We start from the raw sequence: 19,135 nt of genomic DNA on the forward strand, positions 1-19,135 counted from the left end.
ATAACAATAGCACCTGTGTACATAATATCATATTCATCTGCTCTGGAAGAGCTTCTGATATTTTTAACAATAATGCGTAGTTAAACAATAAAAAAAAAAAAACGTGTCTTGAGTCTTGATTTAAAGACTTCTATAGTTGGTGGTTTCTCCTGGTTTCTCACGGTTAAGTTATTCCACAGTTTGGGAGCTGCACAGACAAATTCTCGGTCTCCTAATGTTATTGTTGTCTTACATGTGGGGATTTTGTAAACGATGAGTGTCTTAAAATCTACGCAGATTATGAGTAGGTGTGTGCAAATAGTTCAGTAATATAACTAAGGGCTTGACCAAATAAGATCTTTAGTGATATTCGTTGGCGATTGGATGCCAGTGTAACTCTCTCAAAAGAGGAGTTATCCTTGAATATAGTTAAAGAGGTGGTAGGGACGCTGGTGCTGCGTGTAATAATCTGCGTTTAGAATGATGACGTCACTCAGCTCATGATTGGACCGCCACCCATCAGTCGGAACGCAGACGACAGCTCGTACACAGAAAGCGCCAATCGATTTTAAGCATTGCTATCAATTGTGACCGTCCCATTCAGTCTCCGTCAGAATATATCCTGGCCGCTTGATTCTGCAATGTAGACTTGTGTATCTCATGTCACTAAAGAAGCAACTTATGCCAGAATAGGGCCGACTTGCTATAAAAACTGATCACCATTCGAGAAGAAAGTCCAAAGACAGTTCTTGGATGATAAACCTGCAACGTGTCCGGGATTCCGAAGTAGTGTGGAAGTAGGATTAGGTTTGCCGTACATTCATCATTGCTGGTAAATATTTCTACGCTTTGTGCTCCTGGTCATTCCATATCTATCTGATAAATGTGATACCTTAATGTCTCTTTTATAAAATCTTATTCAAGGCCATAACTTTGATTACTCTTCGCAGAGCATTTGATAGAATTGGTGGCTGACATGGTAAATTTAAAACCATTATTTTCTTTATTTCATCGGTCAACTTTTTAGTCGATTTTGTGCACAGCAGATCTGTTACGTTTCACCTTGTTCCTGTCGAGAAAACTTTACCAGTCCACAAGATTTGTATTTGGTCAATGGTCCAGATAATAGTTTATCAGGCAAGCATACAGCTAGAGTATTTACTTTGTGTCGGTTTTCTTGGGAAGGGGAGGCCGGCCGTTTTCCTGGCTTCAGTATTTACAATCTTTCGTGTGGGGAATAGTTGAGTCTCTCAGGTAGGCCATAGTCCGTCGAATCTTTCAATCTAGATTTGGGCTGGGGTCCGTTAGAGTGTGTGTTATTACAAACATGATAGAGTGTTCGTTAACGAAAATTGTTGGAATTAAAAAGAGAGTTTCCCCTGAAGAGTGGCCATGAGCTCGTATTAATCTAATTTGTATGATATTGATGTCAATACATATCCGTTCAGTAGTCTCAGGAAAAACGTAAGGACTGACAAAACATCGTCGAGTGAATAAAAATCCGGAAATTAAACTAATTTGTCAGGATGAAGTCGTTGACAACATTAAGCTGAAGCTACGATTATTTCGAGTTTCGTTTTTACGTGTACAGCAAAGAGAGAAAGGGAAGGAGGGAGTCGAGATAAGGCTCGGCATCTCACGTGATGGCCAAACTCTTTTGTCGTAAATTTTGTCAAAACAGTTGTGTTGTTCTACACATACTTATCCTGGATATTTTCATGCAAACAGCACCAGGCCCTTTGCACTATGGAGACTTCTCTTTCTTCAGGGATTGAGCTTGAAGTTTTCACAACTCTAGACTTACAAACAATGGAAAACGAAAGTCCGGAAGATCTTAATAATGGCGACCAGTGGCTTTGGGCTTCAGTTTCTTGGGAGTGGTGGACGATTCTACAGTTGGTATCTGCGATCGTGGGAACTGTCGGGAATTTATTGGTCATATGCGTCATTTTCCGGCCGAAAATTGTCAGAAGATCCACCGACACCCTCATCGGAGCCCTGGCCGTGGCGGATTTCCTCACCTCGGTTTTCCTCATCCCGATTCCCGACATCCTCCGCGTCCCTCCATCCTGGTTGGGGGAATTCTACTGTAAGTTCATCTTCACCTCTCGGCCGATGTGGATATCCGTGAGTGCGTCGATCTTCACCCTGGCGGTCATTTCCGTTGAGCGATTTGTGGCCATAGCGTTTCCGTTCCGTTCCAAGCGTATCTTCTCTCATCGGCACACTTTGCTCTGCATCGCGGCGATATGGGCGGCTGCATTCGTCCTGAACAGCTTTGCATTTTTTGTCTTCTTTGTCGACAGCGTCAAGCACGATTGCTATATCCGATTTCCCACCCCAAGTGGTTCTCATGTCTTGGGCCTTACATCGTTCTTGCTTGTTCTTGTCGTCCCCATCATCGTGATGCTCCTAGCTCAGGCATTCACCGTGTACATTCTACATCGACAATCGAGGAAGTTTTTACAGGAAAGCGCTGGAAAGGTGGATGACTCGCACCCTTCAGTCCGCATACTCCGGGCCAAGAAGCGGGTCATTCGGTTGCTCTTTGTCGTCGTGCTCACATTTATCGTCTGCTGGGCCCCGAACCAGTCGGCCTACTTGGCGTTCAACCTAGGCCTCCTCTCGCCGAAGTATCTGTACGGTCCCGTAGACCGAGTGCTCGTGGTTCTCGCCTTCTGCAACTCCTGTGCCAACCCAATCATCTACACTGTGCAACACAAAAAGTTTCGTGACGCCCTCAAGAGCTTCTTGTCGTGCAGGGAGGGTACCAGCGCGCCAGTGTTCGGACAAAAGTTCGATGAGAACAGCGAGTCGCAAGACCAGGAGGCCAGAGCGGATCAAAAGGACCGTGGTAAAACCAGGATTTTCTTCATTAACATCAAATAAAACTCACAGGTACAGGCAACCAAATTTTTACGTAATCTTTTCTCTGGTTATTTTAGGTCATGGTCGCCGTCCGTTATTCGATCTATGCCATGTGGCCTTTCAACATTGGGGTATACATATTGTTTAAGGACATGTAAGACTGCATTTTCGTGCTCTCAGCTGGCTGTAAATCTAGGACACTGTAACAAATTATGTTGTGATACTATAAGCAGGGCTGGACACTAACGGTGGCCCGGTGGCCCGGTTTCCCGGGGCCACCAAAAATGAAAGTCGGGCCACCAAATTTTAAAAAGGGCAAATTTGGTGGGCCACAATTAGCCGCATAGTTATAGGTGGCCACTACTAAAGCAATGTAAACTGTTAAATGTGAAAATCCGTATTACACTTTCAGGTTTAATAAGCAAAGGAAGATGATAATCTAATGTCATTAGTCTGGATCAACAATGCACACCTCATTCCGGAATTCTTATACTCTCTGTCATGACTGGTTGTTATCAAAATTGAGAATGTGAAGAGTAAACATTATCATTAAATTGAGGTTGTTTTGCTTTTTTTTTTTCTTGGGCGGGTGTCCAATGTGTTATGTAGATTATATTGAATATGGGATTTCTCTTTACACATAATATTATGATAAGAATCTTTTGTCGTACACGCCTATACCTTACAATAATATTATAGTCACTTTAAGGTGTTGTGAGTGCATCATCGATCGGTGTTGTAATTTGGTAGAGCAAGCGATCTAGTTAAAGGTATTATTTACCATTTGCAGAAGAAACAAAACCCAGCTTTAGTTCTTCAAAATAGTCCTTAGAGTTAAGAATAGAAACAACCAATATAAAAATGTTAATCAGTATCATCATTGTTGAATTGCCGTTAAATACAAAATGTGAACACTAGTTATAACTGAATTGTTTCCTGAATAAACAGTATGCAGTTCTGGTTTACTGAGAAAGAAAATGTGATATCTCCTTACATTTTAGGGTGTTTTTTTTTTTTGCGAAATTTTTATACGGTAGGATTTTTTTCTAATACAAGTAACCTACACATATGCATCAAATGTCATAATTCGAACATTTTAAAAAAAATCACTGCTCACAATGTTATTGGTAGATCGTACCTTTAAACTTAAACAAGCAAACAATGAATTATACGTGCTTAACAGTCCTTGATTCTTTGAGGCCTATGCACTTCAGCATGCCCTTAAAGGGACCGTGCAGTTCTGGTTGAGACCTAATTCTAGGTTTCTAACATTTTTGGTGAGATAATGAGAAACCTCTTATGAAATATGAATGAGCATGTAATTCTATGAGGAATTCAACGTTTATTTGATGAAAATTGGTTTTGAAATGGCTGAGATATCCAAAAAGAGCAATTCTAATAAAGTGTGGGACCCACACTTTATTACGATCGCTTTGTTTTACTTTGTTTTTTTATGTTTCAGTCATTCCAAATCCGATTTTCATCAAATAAACTTTGAATTCCTCTTAAAATGGTATATTCTGTACTATATCATAAGTGTTTTCTTGGTATCTCGCAGAAGTTAAAAGCCCAATTCTCATCTCCACCAATACTGTACCATCCCTTTAACAATGCATCCCATCTTTAATATTAGATCAGTATTCACACGTGCCTATATTTAGGTACGTACATTAGTTTCTCCGGTGATGTGAATTTTTTTACTTCTTTTCTCTTTCATAGTTTATGTTAACACGGTGCTTTTGTCCTCCCTCTGGCAAACAACAAGCGATCAACGCAAATGGAAGTAATTTCCTGTCATATAATAGCATCGGCTAGAGATGGCGCTATTGGACCATCATTTGACGGGCTGACAACTTGGTACAGGCTTGCATATATTCTCATTGAATCGCACGTCATGTATAAACAGAAATTAAAATAAAAAAAAAACAAACAAGTCGAAGCCTTAAACAACACACAAAACGCAGAGTACATAATTACATTCGGTTTTGTCAACTGAGTTAATATATATATATATATATATATATATATATATATATATATATATAAAGAGGATGGAAAAAAGAGGATGGGGGCCCTACAGGAAACGATTGGCTCCGGCAAGCACTGATATCAAGATAATCTAATATTTTATCTTCTGCTAGTAATTGCCAAACATTAGCTCGGAAATGTCATTTCTGTACATTCATGTACATACACTGTATTACTAGTTATTACTTTGTAGGTGGCGCCCTTTACTGCCTTTTCAGAGGAAAAGGCTCTGTCTTTAATCGGTGCAACTGATTTTAAAGAAAAAAAAAATCCATATTTCTCGCGCGCAGCTGAAATGCGATTGCTGAAGCGGAATCTATTTTATCTGTAATGTCATACAGCGTTTCATCCTTTTTCATCCAAGTTCGACGATCATTATCATCATAACTACTGTACATTCTATTTTTATATCCATCACTTTTGATTAAGATTCAAGTTATTAACCTTGTGATCATTACATTTGTCTTAACAATAATTGCACAGAATTGTAAAATGTGTTTGCTGTGGAGCCTTTTTTTTCTTCGATAAACGTGATAGAGATGTTTGGAATTGTAAGGGGCAATAATTATCATGGCAGCGACGTGGATGTTCTCAGCTGGGGAATTCTTTCTTCTGTTTGCAGTCGTGTAAAAAGCACATCTTTATGAGATCTATGCCGAGACTATAAAAGAAAATAGGATAATTCTACATTATATACATGTAACTGCAGGTGAGCATTGTATAGTCATGTCATCCAAGAGTTGTTTAGTACAGACATTTCATGCGTTTCATTTAGGCCTACATCGCAGATTGCGATTTGCCAATATTGGCAGATGACAGTTGTACTAGTCGACACTGGTGGACGTAAACACAACATTTTGACATTCGCGGTTATGGTGAGATGTTGACGTATTTTCTTGGAAAAAGTATCAATATTCATATCATCTTTTTCCTATTTTCTTTTTACTGTTTTCGTATTATCAGTATTATTTCAGAATAGCTTTTGTGCTTTGAAATAAATGAAATCTCTTAATCAACTGTTAATGTAATAGGATGGTGTACAGTTGAAGGTAGTGGGGTCCTGAATATTTGTGATGAGATTGTACAAATAGCATTCACTTCCACACCGTTATTATCTACCTTTGATCCACCATACTTCAGGCGATTTACTATGAAATGTCTAAGATGATTTAACAAATGTTGTGTATTAGTTATTGCTTAGTAGTGATGTGCAGGTTTAATTCTGTGCACTTTGTCACTCACAAGTTGATAATAAAGATTTTTTGCTTCACTTTTAATGCGTAAATGAATTTCTCCAGACTCAAAATGCTCAACAGAATATTACAGTACTTGGACGGTTTGCCATGTTTATTGCTTGTGGTATCATGATCACGGAGAGCCAGACAAGGTAGTGTGAGACCTTGCAAAATGATTTACATTATAAAGGAATATTGGAATTCTTGAATGTTTATTCATTGCATCTTTAAACCAATCAGAGGGCAACAAAATACGATCTGATTAGATGCAACAGGCGGTACATGTTGAAATACAAACTCCTAACCTACTCGAGAGGAACCCGGGTTGAAGCACACACACACACACACACACGTACACACACACACACACACACACACACTAATTTACATAGAGAGATAGACAGAGAGAGAGAGAGAGAGAGAGACAAGTTTGAAACATACCTACTGAAAGTGAAGAGAAATCTACGCCTGCATTTTTTTTTATTTCATCAAATATTTCAAGTAAGAAATATGAACCATCAAATACAAACCAAAGACTTCAAATTTAAGATTGTATTTGTGTATACGCATCATTCCATCACAAACAAATTACCGGTAGCGGTGACGTGATTGAATTCGTATTTGAAACTGAAAAGTACAAAAAGCACTCTCAAGAGCGCACATGAATATTATGAAAATTATCTGATTCTGATCATTAGCTTAAATCTTTGGCGTCTGATTGAATGTATGTTTGGAGGATGTCAGCGCATCTTTCAGAGAAATGAAAGTTTCTCCAGTTACTAGTTGATTCCGACGGCAATGTTTAAGTTTCATGCTGTGAGATACAGGTATCATACAAGTTATATTTGAATATCAACGTTTCATTCGTTATTAGCTATTAGCTCTTGCATGGAACAGTTTGCCTTGAATTACTGACAGAAAATGTAAAACAAATGTAAAAAAAAAGATAAACAAAATCATAGGCATACCTACTTGGGTTGGATTCGAACCAAAAAGTCTCCTGATTACAAGACAGGCGTCGAATCCACAAGACTACCGAGCTTTCGCCCGACAACCAGTGCTTGTTCTTATCCCTTACACACGTGACAGCAGAGGATACTGCCTATTTAGTCACATTAATTAAATGAGCTGTTTTTATTGCATCTGATTGACAAATCGCCCTTCATCGAACATGTCGAAGTAAATAAGCACCGATTCTATTCAGTGTTTCTGAAGTAGCCATGACAAGAAATCATTGGCTTACACAATCAGGTTCGACTCGAACCAGCGATCTCCTGATTACGAGACAGGTGTCGTATCCACTAGACTGCCGAGCTTTTGCCCGGCAGCCCAGTGCTGGTTTTTATCTCGCATAGCAGCAGTCACTGCGTATGTAGTCAAATTAATGAATTCTACCGTCGAGTTCTTTTCATTGCTGCTGAGTGACAAATTGGCCTTCAACCGACTTGTCAATCAATTGCAATAAAAAGAGCTCGACGCAAAAATTGATTTCTTCGAAAGCTGCTAACCTTTTACACAGTAGCAAATGTTTGTCAAATTAATGGTGAGTCCTGATAATCACGAACTCATTTTGTAATAATTTTATTCATGATGATTCACTGTTTTAAAGGATGGAATATTTTTGAAGCTGACATGAATTCGTCTCAATTGAAGGTTGCGTTAGATCTTTTGTTCTTGATCTCTTTCATTCACAGTTAAAACGTCTGTAAAGACCCTGAGACAAATTCTCATTTTCTTTCTCTCATTTTTAATCACCTGCTTGTTTAACTTGTCACGTTATGTTTTGTATCCTCAGTTTTTGAAGCTTGATATTAATTTTCTTGCATTTCATATTTCTTTTTATGGACATTTCTGCATTATAATGGTTGCATTGCATGCATTATATGTTCGTATGTCTAAGGTCAATATCCTTACGTGTTGTATAAACAGATGAAGTCATTCTGAAAATTCACCCATTCTGTTACTGCTTGTATTTGTTTAAACAACAATGTTAACTAAAAACAGTAATTATGTTAACATGGAATCTCAGCTACGTACAGTTTCTTGATTTTTTTTTTTTTTTACAATTCCGGGATAAGGCAGTTCCTGAAATACTGCGTAAACTATGATACTCTGCATTGTTTATCAATTTCGTTAAAGCTTCAAACTACTCGTATTAGTTACCCAACTGCGTATAATTATTGGTGTCAAACAGTACTATGTTGTGACATATATTATCACGTGAGTTTTGCTGATGATGATACATCCACATACTGACTATACGGATCAGAGAGCACCGAAACACAAATTATCATATCTGGACAATACACAATCTACCCACGCCTCAAAATAACAATAATCGATGAAACTCTAACTGTGATGAAAATAACTATGATGAGAATAACATGGGGGAATGATAATATTATCCCCCATCTTATTCTCTATTTCGTTGATTGATACATGAAAAGTATTTTACTGCGTAAACTTCAAAAGTCGAGATTCATCATTTTGTATTGGTTAAAATTCAAGCCGGGGGTAAAGACTTTTAAAGCTCATATATCTCATGCATGTGTCACAATTCCGTTAATAATAGGACCGTCTTGATTTGAATATCAAATGTTGTGTCCTAAATTATGAAATCCAGTTGTATCAAAACACATAGTACACAAAATGTGAAACGAAATGAGCATGAAAGATAGCCTTTCAGTGTTGTTGTTTTTTTTTTTATTCTTTTTCTCGAAGTATCCGATTGAGAGAATTTATATAGCGAATTGATGACAACGACGGGTATGTATTAAAGTCTACCGCCATGGGTGTAGTCACTAATATTTCTGTCCATAAATTAGTCTCTTGATATGAAAATGGGAGACCTCAAAATTCAGTATAAACCGTACGGAAACTGTCTATGGTGGCCGATCGGTTTACGTCGGATCGTCATCGGCATTCGACACGGCGACATTGTTCTGTTTGAAGAGTCTGCGGTGGTCTTCCGGGCAGGTCATGCGGTCAGCGGGCACGCGCAGTAGCTGCTTGCTGTTACTGTCCACGAGGAGAAAGAGGCCCGCCACGATGCAGAAGGGGAAGGCTACGACTGGACAGTGGACGTGCGCAAAGAAGGTCGCCATGGCTCCACGTACACACGCGGCAAAGACGGCTGGGTAGAAAAGAAAAAATGGTGCATGATTCATTAACGCATCCACCTCGCACACCTGTATCTTAAAGTATATTACCATACATGTATTATAAAATGGGTTCAAGAATGTAGCCAATTGGAAGCGCTGAAATGAGTCACGTGTGCTTGTATTAATTTCTCACTAACATCCGGATCCACGGCCGACGTCACAATGTTTGCACTAGCAGTGCGCACTCAATCAGTTGTTACAAGTGCGTCGCGCGCTATACGCGCTGTCAATCCCGTAAACAACTTCTAGTTCGGGCTGAGTATGTGTGGCGTACGTATATTCTTATACGTACAGTATGGTAGGTGTTCAACACACCGACCGGGTCCATTATCAACCGACCGCGCACTATAATGGCATTGCGCGTACAGAAAGAAAATGTACGCATGGGACTACGCGCAACGGTGTTCGATTCTTCACTGGGCTACGCTACCGAGTAAAATGAGGCGAAAACAAACAAGTATTCCCTCTAAATTAACGAAATTTAGCAAAATCGAATAAGATTTATCGTGTAACTACTATTATAACTAGGCCTACCTTTGCTGACTCGTTATTAGATGTAGAGTATCCTTCCGTAATAAATTTGACGATTTTGACCGCAAAATTGTCACCGCCGCTTGTACGATCGTGCACACACGTTACACATACACATGACATAATTATTTTGTCGCCCGCTACGACCGTACGAGTTGAAGCAGAAACGAGAAATGCATGTGAAAAAACAAACCGACTCATCTAATTTATTTCAATTACGATGAAAAGTTTCCCAATGAAAATCAATTCAAATTCATCAAACAGTCCTTCAAAAGTAATATCGAAGGATTCAAAATATATTCAAATATTATTGGGGAAAAAAATTACGGCTGGAATAGAACAGCGGCCTGTCGAAAAAACGCATTTAAGTGCCCTTTATACGTGTTGCCAGGGTGGTCGGTTGAAATGAACAGGGCAACTGAGTGCGGAAAAAATGACACCCCACGCGTTCGAAGCCGCCATCAAGAGCGCGTACCTCAGATCGCATTTTCAGTGCGCGCTTGTGAATCCGGAGTATTTTCTCCACACGTGAGTAAAATTTCAGGCAAATTGTGAGATTTTTCACGTTTCTATTGATAGAAAAACATTAGGTGGCCGGTATTATGAACACCCAACCATACTTATATGTGCGTGATTTCCGAGTGTGACGTGTTTGGGACGAACATCTTCGGACATCTTGATCCACAAAGGTACGTGAAAAATGTTGTTAGTTTTCGACCCATTTTATAAAACAAATGATGCACAGGATTATTTCGTGGCGTTAGTGGACACGCAGCGCACTCGAGGGTATTTACAATTGTGAAACATGCATGAGATAACGCACTCTATCCTGTGCATCATTTTTTGTATAATATACAACTGTATATTGTTTATTCATAACGGGTATATACATCGTTTATATTATATATATTAATAAATATATCAATATGAATAAAACAATATAAAACTGTATATCGGTTATATATGACGCGTATCTATAGGCCTACATCGTACTCAGTATATAGTTATATGTATACATATATATATATATATGTATATATATGCATATATGTATATATCATGTTTGTTTCTGTGTGTGTGTGTCTGTACTTACAATTTTCAGAAATGCTTTATTTTCAAGTGTCCATTTTTGTGCAATTATGCAGATGCTGATGAGTTTGATCAAGTTGATCAAGATTGAATTTTGGATAATGAGATTTATGTAGAATTTTGCAGCACTTTTGAATACATGGTATAGTATGCACAAAATATTTCATTGCACGTGAAAAAAAAAGGGATTTAGCAGCACAAGTGAGAAGAATTAGCTACTTAGTTTTGTTTATATTCCTTTCATTGTAAACATGATGCTGATATTGAATGAAATTCAAACAAAGGATATCATAAAAAAAAAATATATGTGCGTGTGTGTCTGTGTGAACCATAATCTATTCTAGACAGTTTTGAGAAAATCTTTGGTTCAAAAGGGGAAAAATCGGAAAGTTTACAATTGCAAAATCGGACAGACGATATATGTGAACTATGAAAACTTTCGATTTTCAACAGGTGCCAAAGTTCAGTCCTCTTTGGGTTATTTTTTTTTTCTATCTCCTCTTTTTTCTTCCACATTTTTTCTTTCCCTCCACGTAATTATTATCTTCTTTCCTCATCCTTCCCTTTCTCCTTCTCACCCTCTTCCTCTAAACTCCTTTTTTCCTCCTTCCTTTCGAAGCAACCACATTGGCAGCTGATAGCGAAAAAAAAAAAAGGTGTGACATGTCATAATAAAATCGCAAAGATTAGCACTGAATACATTCGCAGTGAGCTCTTACCGGCCAGAAGACCCATGATATGCGAAGACCAATTTAGCACGTAGAAGACGCCCCCTATCGCCCCGCATGCCAATGCCGAGTTGTAGCTCCAGCTGCCGTTGTAAATTTCCGAGGGCGTGGCAGCCAGCGCCAGACCTTTGAGAGAAAAAAAAAAATCAAAGAAACATAACAATACATGAATGAAAGATGAACAAAATATGGTGTATGAACATGAGGAGCTATTTTTTTAATTATTATTCATGTTCCATGTTCCACATTTTATACAAGTTTTATATTCCATTTGATTTTGAAAAAGAAATGTTTTAACACAATGGTCAGTTTGAAACAAAATTGCACAAATGTATAAGGACGTATAATTGACATGTAATATGAGGAACCCACTAAAAAGCAAAGCTTGTAGGATGTGGGTTCAAAAAATATAACATAGGCTTTTAGTACAGTATATCAATGTCAAAAGTGAGGTAACGTGCAAAAATACAAGATGTCGAGAATATAAGGTTTACGGAATATACAAAGTATTGTATGATGTTTATGATTAAAGTTATGGTATCAATGCTAAGAAAAGTAGCAAGTTGATCAAACTAATGAAGTCATCCGAGCGAGGCATCATTTGAGTATGCAGAAATATGTTTCAGTTTAATGATTTTCTGCGTTGAAAGATAGCGAGTCCTAATAAATCATTGCTAGTCGTTTTGATAACCGTTAAAACGAATGAAAAGGAAAGAAACTAATTTTCATTTTATTTCATTTCCGACGAAAGTATACGATATGACATTTGCATATAAACAAAGCAAACTACAATGTAATGCACTTTCTAGCACTTGCACGCACATCCACCACCATCACGTTTATTTTCCCCAGCTATCTTCGCAGCAGAATTTGTATTGTATTGTATTGTATTATTACGAAACTAGTATACGTCCCTACTTTTTCCTCTGGCCGGCCATCTTTTCAAGCTATGCTTACAATGGCGGCCCTCTGCATTATCGCTCCATAATTATAATTGTTGTAATCCCCGCTGCATAGACATGCATACTGTATATTGTATCATTAATTACCTTTTATATCTTTGTTTACGCAAGTCAAACGACTCTGTTTTGAATTTATTTTGTATATTTCCCACATGTTCATGATCATGTGCCTTAGTATATTGATTTGCTGATTGATTTGTTGATTTGCAGAAAATAAAGTATCTATTAAACAAAATGTTTGAATATTCAAATGAGATTTGAATGCACGTCATTTGTTTACACTGAGACAATACATACTTTGGATGAAAAAATGCACTGACAAACTGAACAATCTCATTTGAATATGCAAAATAAAAAGAAAGAGTCAGTTGTGTTGTGAAAAATCCATTCAAGCTGTTTTAATTTGGAGCGATAATGCAGAGGGCCGCCATTGTAAGCATAGCTTGAAAAGATGGCCGGCCAGAGGAAAAGGTAGGGGCGTATACTAGTTTCGTAATACATTTGTACTACAATACAATACAAATTCTGCTGCGAAGATAGCAGGGGAAAAACGTGATGGTGGTGGATGTGCGTGCATGTGCTAGAAAGTGCAGAAGGGAAGATATGCTGGAATGTAGAATAATCGAATTGGTTTGCTGAAAGAGGGAACGGTATGCGATGTTGCTATTTGGGAGACCAACATTAATCATATGAATTATTTGTTTTTAATTTGTATTTGAAGTATACTGTAATAAAATGTGCTTCTTTAAGTTTGCTTTAAATGAAAACAAGGAGGCACATTGTTTCAACTCCTCAGGAAGACTGTTCATGCAATGTTTGATAAAAGGTTTATGCAGGTGGAAACAACCATGAAACAATTATAGGAACAAGACTGAAATTCAGATTGCAAATTACATGAACAATCTATGCGGTGATCTGACTGTCAGTGCTTGTCAGTATGATTAGACAATTCTGTTTAGATGAAACTGAAGAAAACATAACGCAACACCACAATGGTTTATTTGTTTTCAATGCGAGAGAGTGTTAGCGCAATGTCAGCTTGAATTCGATGGGGACCTCTTATAATCACAAGGAGAGATGGTGCATTTGAAGCGACAACTTTTTGTTTTGTTTTGACTGACCTCCTGAGCGTTACGGAAAATAGAAATAGTCATTCCTCTCCGTACATCAGAACCCTTAATTTGTTAGAGTCGCCACGCACATCCTTTCTATTTGTTCCGTAATGTGATTAGATGATGTTAAATGTCTCGTGTGAACGTGCAAACCTCTTCGTAATCGAATAAGACGTGCTTGTTTACAGTCGCTTGCAGTCCAATTCAGACGCGCGCCGCTGCCCACAATTCGTTTCCCTCGAGCCGATATCTTTTTTTTTTTTGCTCTTATTTTTTGATAAAAAATGAAATTAGTGTATGATACAGAGTCAGAGTTTTTCTTCCTTGTCTTCGATAGTGCCCAGTTCTGACAAAATAACTGGTTCAAATCCGATTAGGAGTGATTAGAGTGCCTGGCTAAGAGCTGAAGTCCATTAGATATCCCTACAATTCACTTCATCACACACGCACACGCACACATACACACACACACGCACACACACACACACTCACGCACACACGCACACGCATATGGCACACACACACTCCCTCCCTCTCTCTCCCTCTCTCTCTCTCCTTCTCTCACTCTCTCACCCTCTCTCTCCGTCTATCTCTCCCTGCTTGTGATTGACTTTGCCTTTTTTTCTTTTGTAGGAAGATTTATAATCAAGCACCAATAGTAGGACCCCTACTCTTAACTATCCTATCGGTCCAGATGCGTCACAAATGGTGATATTAGGGAGCTTTAGATTTTAGACGCGCGGACGTTCAAAGAGAAAAAAACATGATCTGAGTGTGCGCAGTGGCTTGACGTGCGCTACTGCACACGCTCAGATCATGTTTTTTGTTTTTTTCTCTTTGAACGTCCGCGCGTATAAAATCCAAAGCTCCCTATTATAAATGACGCATAAATCAATTTGTGGACCCTTTGCTTTGATTTGTTCGTTTGAGTGTTTTGGCAATTCATTATGGTGTAAGTTTTACTCCCAAGCTGTTTTGATAACTGGTCTTTACAACACTTATACAGTCGAATGGGTTTCCAAAACATTGTGATATTTTTGTTTTTAGGCACTTTCATCATTGTACATAATATGCAGGAGAATCAAATTCTGAGATAGATCCCAAGTAAGAGTAAATATGAACTCGAAAATTTCAACTTATATCTATGTTATTCAGTGCCGAATTTCAAATCAATTGCTTATCCTGATATATTTGTTTCATTGCAAAATATATTAGCATGAAGGAAATAAGCTCAACTCAATGACGTAAAAGGGTAAGAGACGAGCCGTTACGTTTAAAAGTACATTGAATATTGCTTATCTAATCAATTAATTAGAATATAAGCAATATCATACTTGTACTAAGTATTTGCAAATAAGTATTTCATAAAATTTGTCTGAGTGGTTCACAATATACAAGCTTGCTTTTTAGTGGACCTCTCAATTCTTCTTTTTTTCCTCCAAAAATGTGTATTTTTGCCAGTATGCATTCTTATATTTATCTGGATCAATTATCCTTTGCAAAATCGAATGTATGATTCTGTTTTTTGAATAATCCCTGATTTATTTTGTGTTTGTTTTGTTGGAAAAAGAAGAATGAAAACAAATGAGTTGAATTGAATTGATCGAGATGTCCATATAGTGGTGATTTAACCTTTCGGGGATAGACATCTCATCATTCTGCACGAAGCGTTGAAGAAACTCAAAGTGAAATGGTTTTGCCTTGTTTGTTTTGTTTTGTTTTGTTTTGTTTAACTTTGTTTTGTTTTTGTTTTTTGCAAGTGGTAGCTTATATGGTCGGCAGTAATACGTTCTTGGTGGTCTTAAAGTAGGATCATTACGTTAACCACAAAGAAACATATTCTAGGTCATGGGCAATTTGCCGCATTAGAATACGACTTTGAGTGACGAAATACGTTAATACTTCTTAACTTTGTTGTGGCTTGTTTACCGGAATGTCCCTGCAAGACTTGCAGGAACGTGTTAATCCAGGTCCTCCTTCGAAGTGGTGTATCATGCTTACAGGATCTAAAAAGCTTCGTAATCAAATAATGAAATTACTTGAAGGACAAGACCGTACTTAGTGTAGGCGCCCATTAGGTAAGCCTATTGGGAATTTAAAGCGTATACCTCTCAGATAAAGTCTGATTTATAAAAAGAAGAAGAAGAAGAAGAAGAAGAAGAAGAAGAAGAAGAAGAAGAAGAAGAAAGTAGCATTTGTTAGGGGCTGCGAAGTGACGGCACGCGTTAAAGAGATGCAGTGTAATTCTGCGGATGCAACTGTGAAGGCTACATCTTTCTCTTCTTTTCTGTTCTTATCTTGAAAGCAGAGCAAGTGGCTTCAATGTCATGGCGGCATTGATAGTGGCAGCCCACAAACTAGAATCTTTTTGCCAAGAACAAAGAACGGACAGGTTGGTGACCTGCCTATGCGAATGTAGTCAAGTAGTAGGCCTACATGACTGTATTCCAATTTTCACAGCCATTACTGCGCGTGCCATTGAAACAATGGGAAATATCGATCGGACGTGAGATTATGAATATAACGTGGTATGATGGGCTCGCAGACTTTGTTATCATACACTATAAGGGCACCCGAACGGAGTCAGCGAAAGTCAAAATACAGTGAGGTCAGCTTCATTTGTACATACGTCTTCATACGAGTTTTATTCCAAAATCAAGCGCACTTCTGTTTTGAAAAGAGTTTTAGAAAAAGACACAAAAAAATCAGATTTGGTACCCAAAAAAAGAAAGAGTAGAATAATATGAATAAAAGAAACTCTAATCTGTCGGCCAAAGTCATTTTTTTTTCTAGTCAGCACGATACCAATTTGAATCCACGAATGCAGATACTCCTGTCAACATTTTGGGATCCTGGTATACCAGGTTCCCGTAAGGAACGGGTTAAAGGGTGTGTATTGATTATGTACACAGCTGGTAGGAAAGCTGCAATTATACCATTACCGGTTAGGGATCCCATCATGGAGCCGAGAATGCAGTGACAACAGACGACCGGGGAGCAGACCAACATTCCGACGCTCATCAGACATCCGGTGACGAGGTTGTCACTGCCATAGCACTGGGCTATCCCCCTCGGTATGCTGGCCAGGATCTATGATATTATGAAGAGTTTGATTGCAAAAACGAGTTAACTCCATTTTTGTTGATTTTAGCAAAATGCGATTAAAACGGAGTAAACAATAAGAAAATATTTATGGGATATTCTTAATCACAATTACAAGAATGTTCTTTGTTATGCTACAAGTGACGTCTCACCGGAAAGGCCTTATTTCGCTCTATTTGCTGATAGACTTTGAATTGTTACCCTAAAATGTTCTCTTTTTTTTAAATATAATGCAAGTATGCATTTATAAACATATCTCCATTTGAGTGCAATAAGTCCTCATATTGTATTAAGTTGGGTTTAACGAATGAAGAATAAGGCACACAAAATTCATCAAAATGGGACAAAAAGTAGGCATCTCATCGATTATGAAAACATATTTTTACTAAAAATTGATGTCAAACGTAACCACATATGAACATACCTGAGGTGAAGATATCATCGCCCCCAAGTTTTTTGTTTTTTTTTTTTTTTTGCCGTAAACCTGCGCAACAAATCTCCAGTTTTAAAATATCTTCCAAATACACTTTGTAAAAAAAAAAAAAAAAAAAAATGAAACATTCTGTCCTGACCAAAGAGATTTTTGCAATCATTTTGTCATGCATGGTGAAATATCAAGGGATTTTAATTAGAGATATATAAAAAAATATATATATTATGGAATGCAGTACCTGTAACCAGTCTAGAGGTTCAACTCCCCATGACGTCGGCAAAGGGGACGCCCCTCCTTTCTGGGGGAAGTGGTGATTATCCGGCCCAGTGGCAGCGACGAACGAGATAACTATCACGTTGAATGCCAAGTTGAAAGAGGGTATTCCCCATCGCGCCAGAAGACTACAGAGGGCGCTACTCAGAATAGTGCTGGAATGCGATAAGGGAAGATTCAAGAGGTCATCATACTTAGCACATATTCGGTAATAAGCCAGTTCGGAGTTAGCTCATTTGCACATGGTTGCGTACAATTAATGACCTTTTTCTTTTCTCGCTCGTATTAAAAGCAACATAATGAATAGGCTTGCCCTCTGTAACGATTTATGGATTTCATCAATCACGATTAAACACAGAATGAACTTACGTATAAACATCAGGTGATCAGAATAGTCCGTCAAATAAACATCTTGGAAATATACCATTTCTTTATTTTGTATTAATCATTCATAATCTCTTCCTTTTGATATTGCAAAATACCACTTTTACTTTAAGGTGCTTATGTTGGCAAGCACCATAGGGGTTACTGAAATGATCATTACATTCAAGATGCTTATCTCAGTGAATCGAAAAACCAACATGCCCTGTTAGTACGAATTACCTTTATTTTTTTTTCTGCTCATGGGCAAAGTGGAACCCCGAACTGGCTCATTATGGATGTTTGGCATTGACACTGACATTGATACAGGGGAAAACGCACTGTTGATATGGGGGAATTGTCACGTTAATTGGATTTTGTTCGAGGTTAAGTTTTGAAGGACAGCGTTTGTACGTGCTACAGATACATCAGTGGCATTAAGCAAACTGCGCCTCGTGGAACCGAATATGACCGACATTTGTTTTTACCTCACAGCAGTTAAAAGACATAATCTCGTCAATACATGTACCCTCCGGTACCTGTGTAGGCGGTAGAATGTAATAATAAACGCTCAATTCTGCTCTCTGTAAATTAGACCTTGTTGAATAGATAAATAGTTTGAATTGAAATATGATTTAAAAAAAAAGAACAGTAAAAGTTTGATTAAAGTCAGACTTGAAATGAAAAGAAAAAATGACAAAATATTTAAAGTCGTTCTATGCCTTCATGTGTTGCTACTAGCAACCACTGACTACCAGTATTTTTTTATACACGTAGTGATGTCATCATAATCTCGCAAGTAATGTGTCACTGATCTGCACGTTTTACTATATTTTTATGTCTACGATCTTTTATCTTTTTTTCTATATATAGAATTAAAAGAAAAAGTCCCAATCGTAAAAAAAAGAACTATTGCGGTGTAGTGATACATTGATAGTAGAGAACTTAGTGGAACAGAGAGTAGTTGTTGAAACAAAACCATGACTTTTACTACACTGCTACGTACAAACCGATGGGTGAGTTGTAAAACGATAGCATCATCGCCTAACATTCTTCGTACATGTTTAGAGAAAACATTTAAAACTAAAATGTCCTTTGATCTACATCTTTTTTTTTCTTTAATTAAAAATATTCCATACCATTCAGTAGCAGTGGTGCAACGATGTTGTAAATTCGGTTTTGTGCCCACCTCAACTCCCCATCTCCTGCCCGTATAGGTCCTATCAGCTTTTAAACAATGTCAGAAAAGCCTTCTTGGATAGGAACGTAATAAT

The 19,135-nt window shown here is 37.9% G+C and overlaps 2 protein-coding genes across 2 annotated transcripts in view; one reads left to right on the forward strand and one right to left on the reverse strand.

Annotated features, from left to right (window-relative positions):
* The first annotated feature begins 1,788 nt into the window (after positions 1–1,788).
* On the forward strand, positions 1,789–2,868 carry LOC140243548 (galanin receptor 2a-like). The gene has a single exon (XM_072323218.1). It carries the CDS (start codon positions 1,789–1,791, stop codon positions 2,866–2,868), a length of 1,080 nt encoding a protein of 359 aa, XP_072179319.1.
* Positions 2,869–9,010: 6,142 nt separating this feature from the next.
* Positions 9,011–19,135, reverse strand: part of LOC140243549 (urea transporter 1-like) — a 16,385-nt gene continuing 6,260 nt past the window's right edge. Inside the window, exons 2-5 of the mRNA XM_072323219.1 lie at positions 17,467–17,656; positions 16,636–16,783; positions 11,611–11,745; positions 9,011–9,243 (exon numbers count right to left, since the gene is read on the reverse strand). Of these exons, the coding sequence (XP_072179320.1) occupies positions 9,011–9,243; positions 11,611–11,745; positions 16,636–16,783; positions 17,467–17,656 (706 nt within the window). The remainder of the gene's footprint in view (positions 9,244–11,610; positions 11,746–16,635; positions 16,784–17,466; positions 17,657–19,135) is intronic.

This window comes from Diadema setosum, chromosome 20 (assembly GCF_964275005.1).
Source record: "Diadema setosum chromosome 20, eeDiaSeto1, whole genome shotgun sequence".
Classification (NCBI taxonomy): Eukaryota; Metazoa; Echinodermata; class Echinoidea; order Diadematoida; family Diadematidae; genus Diadema; species Diadema setosum.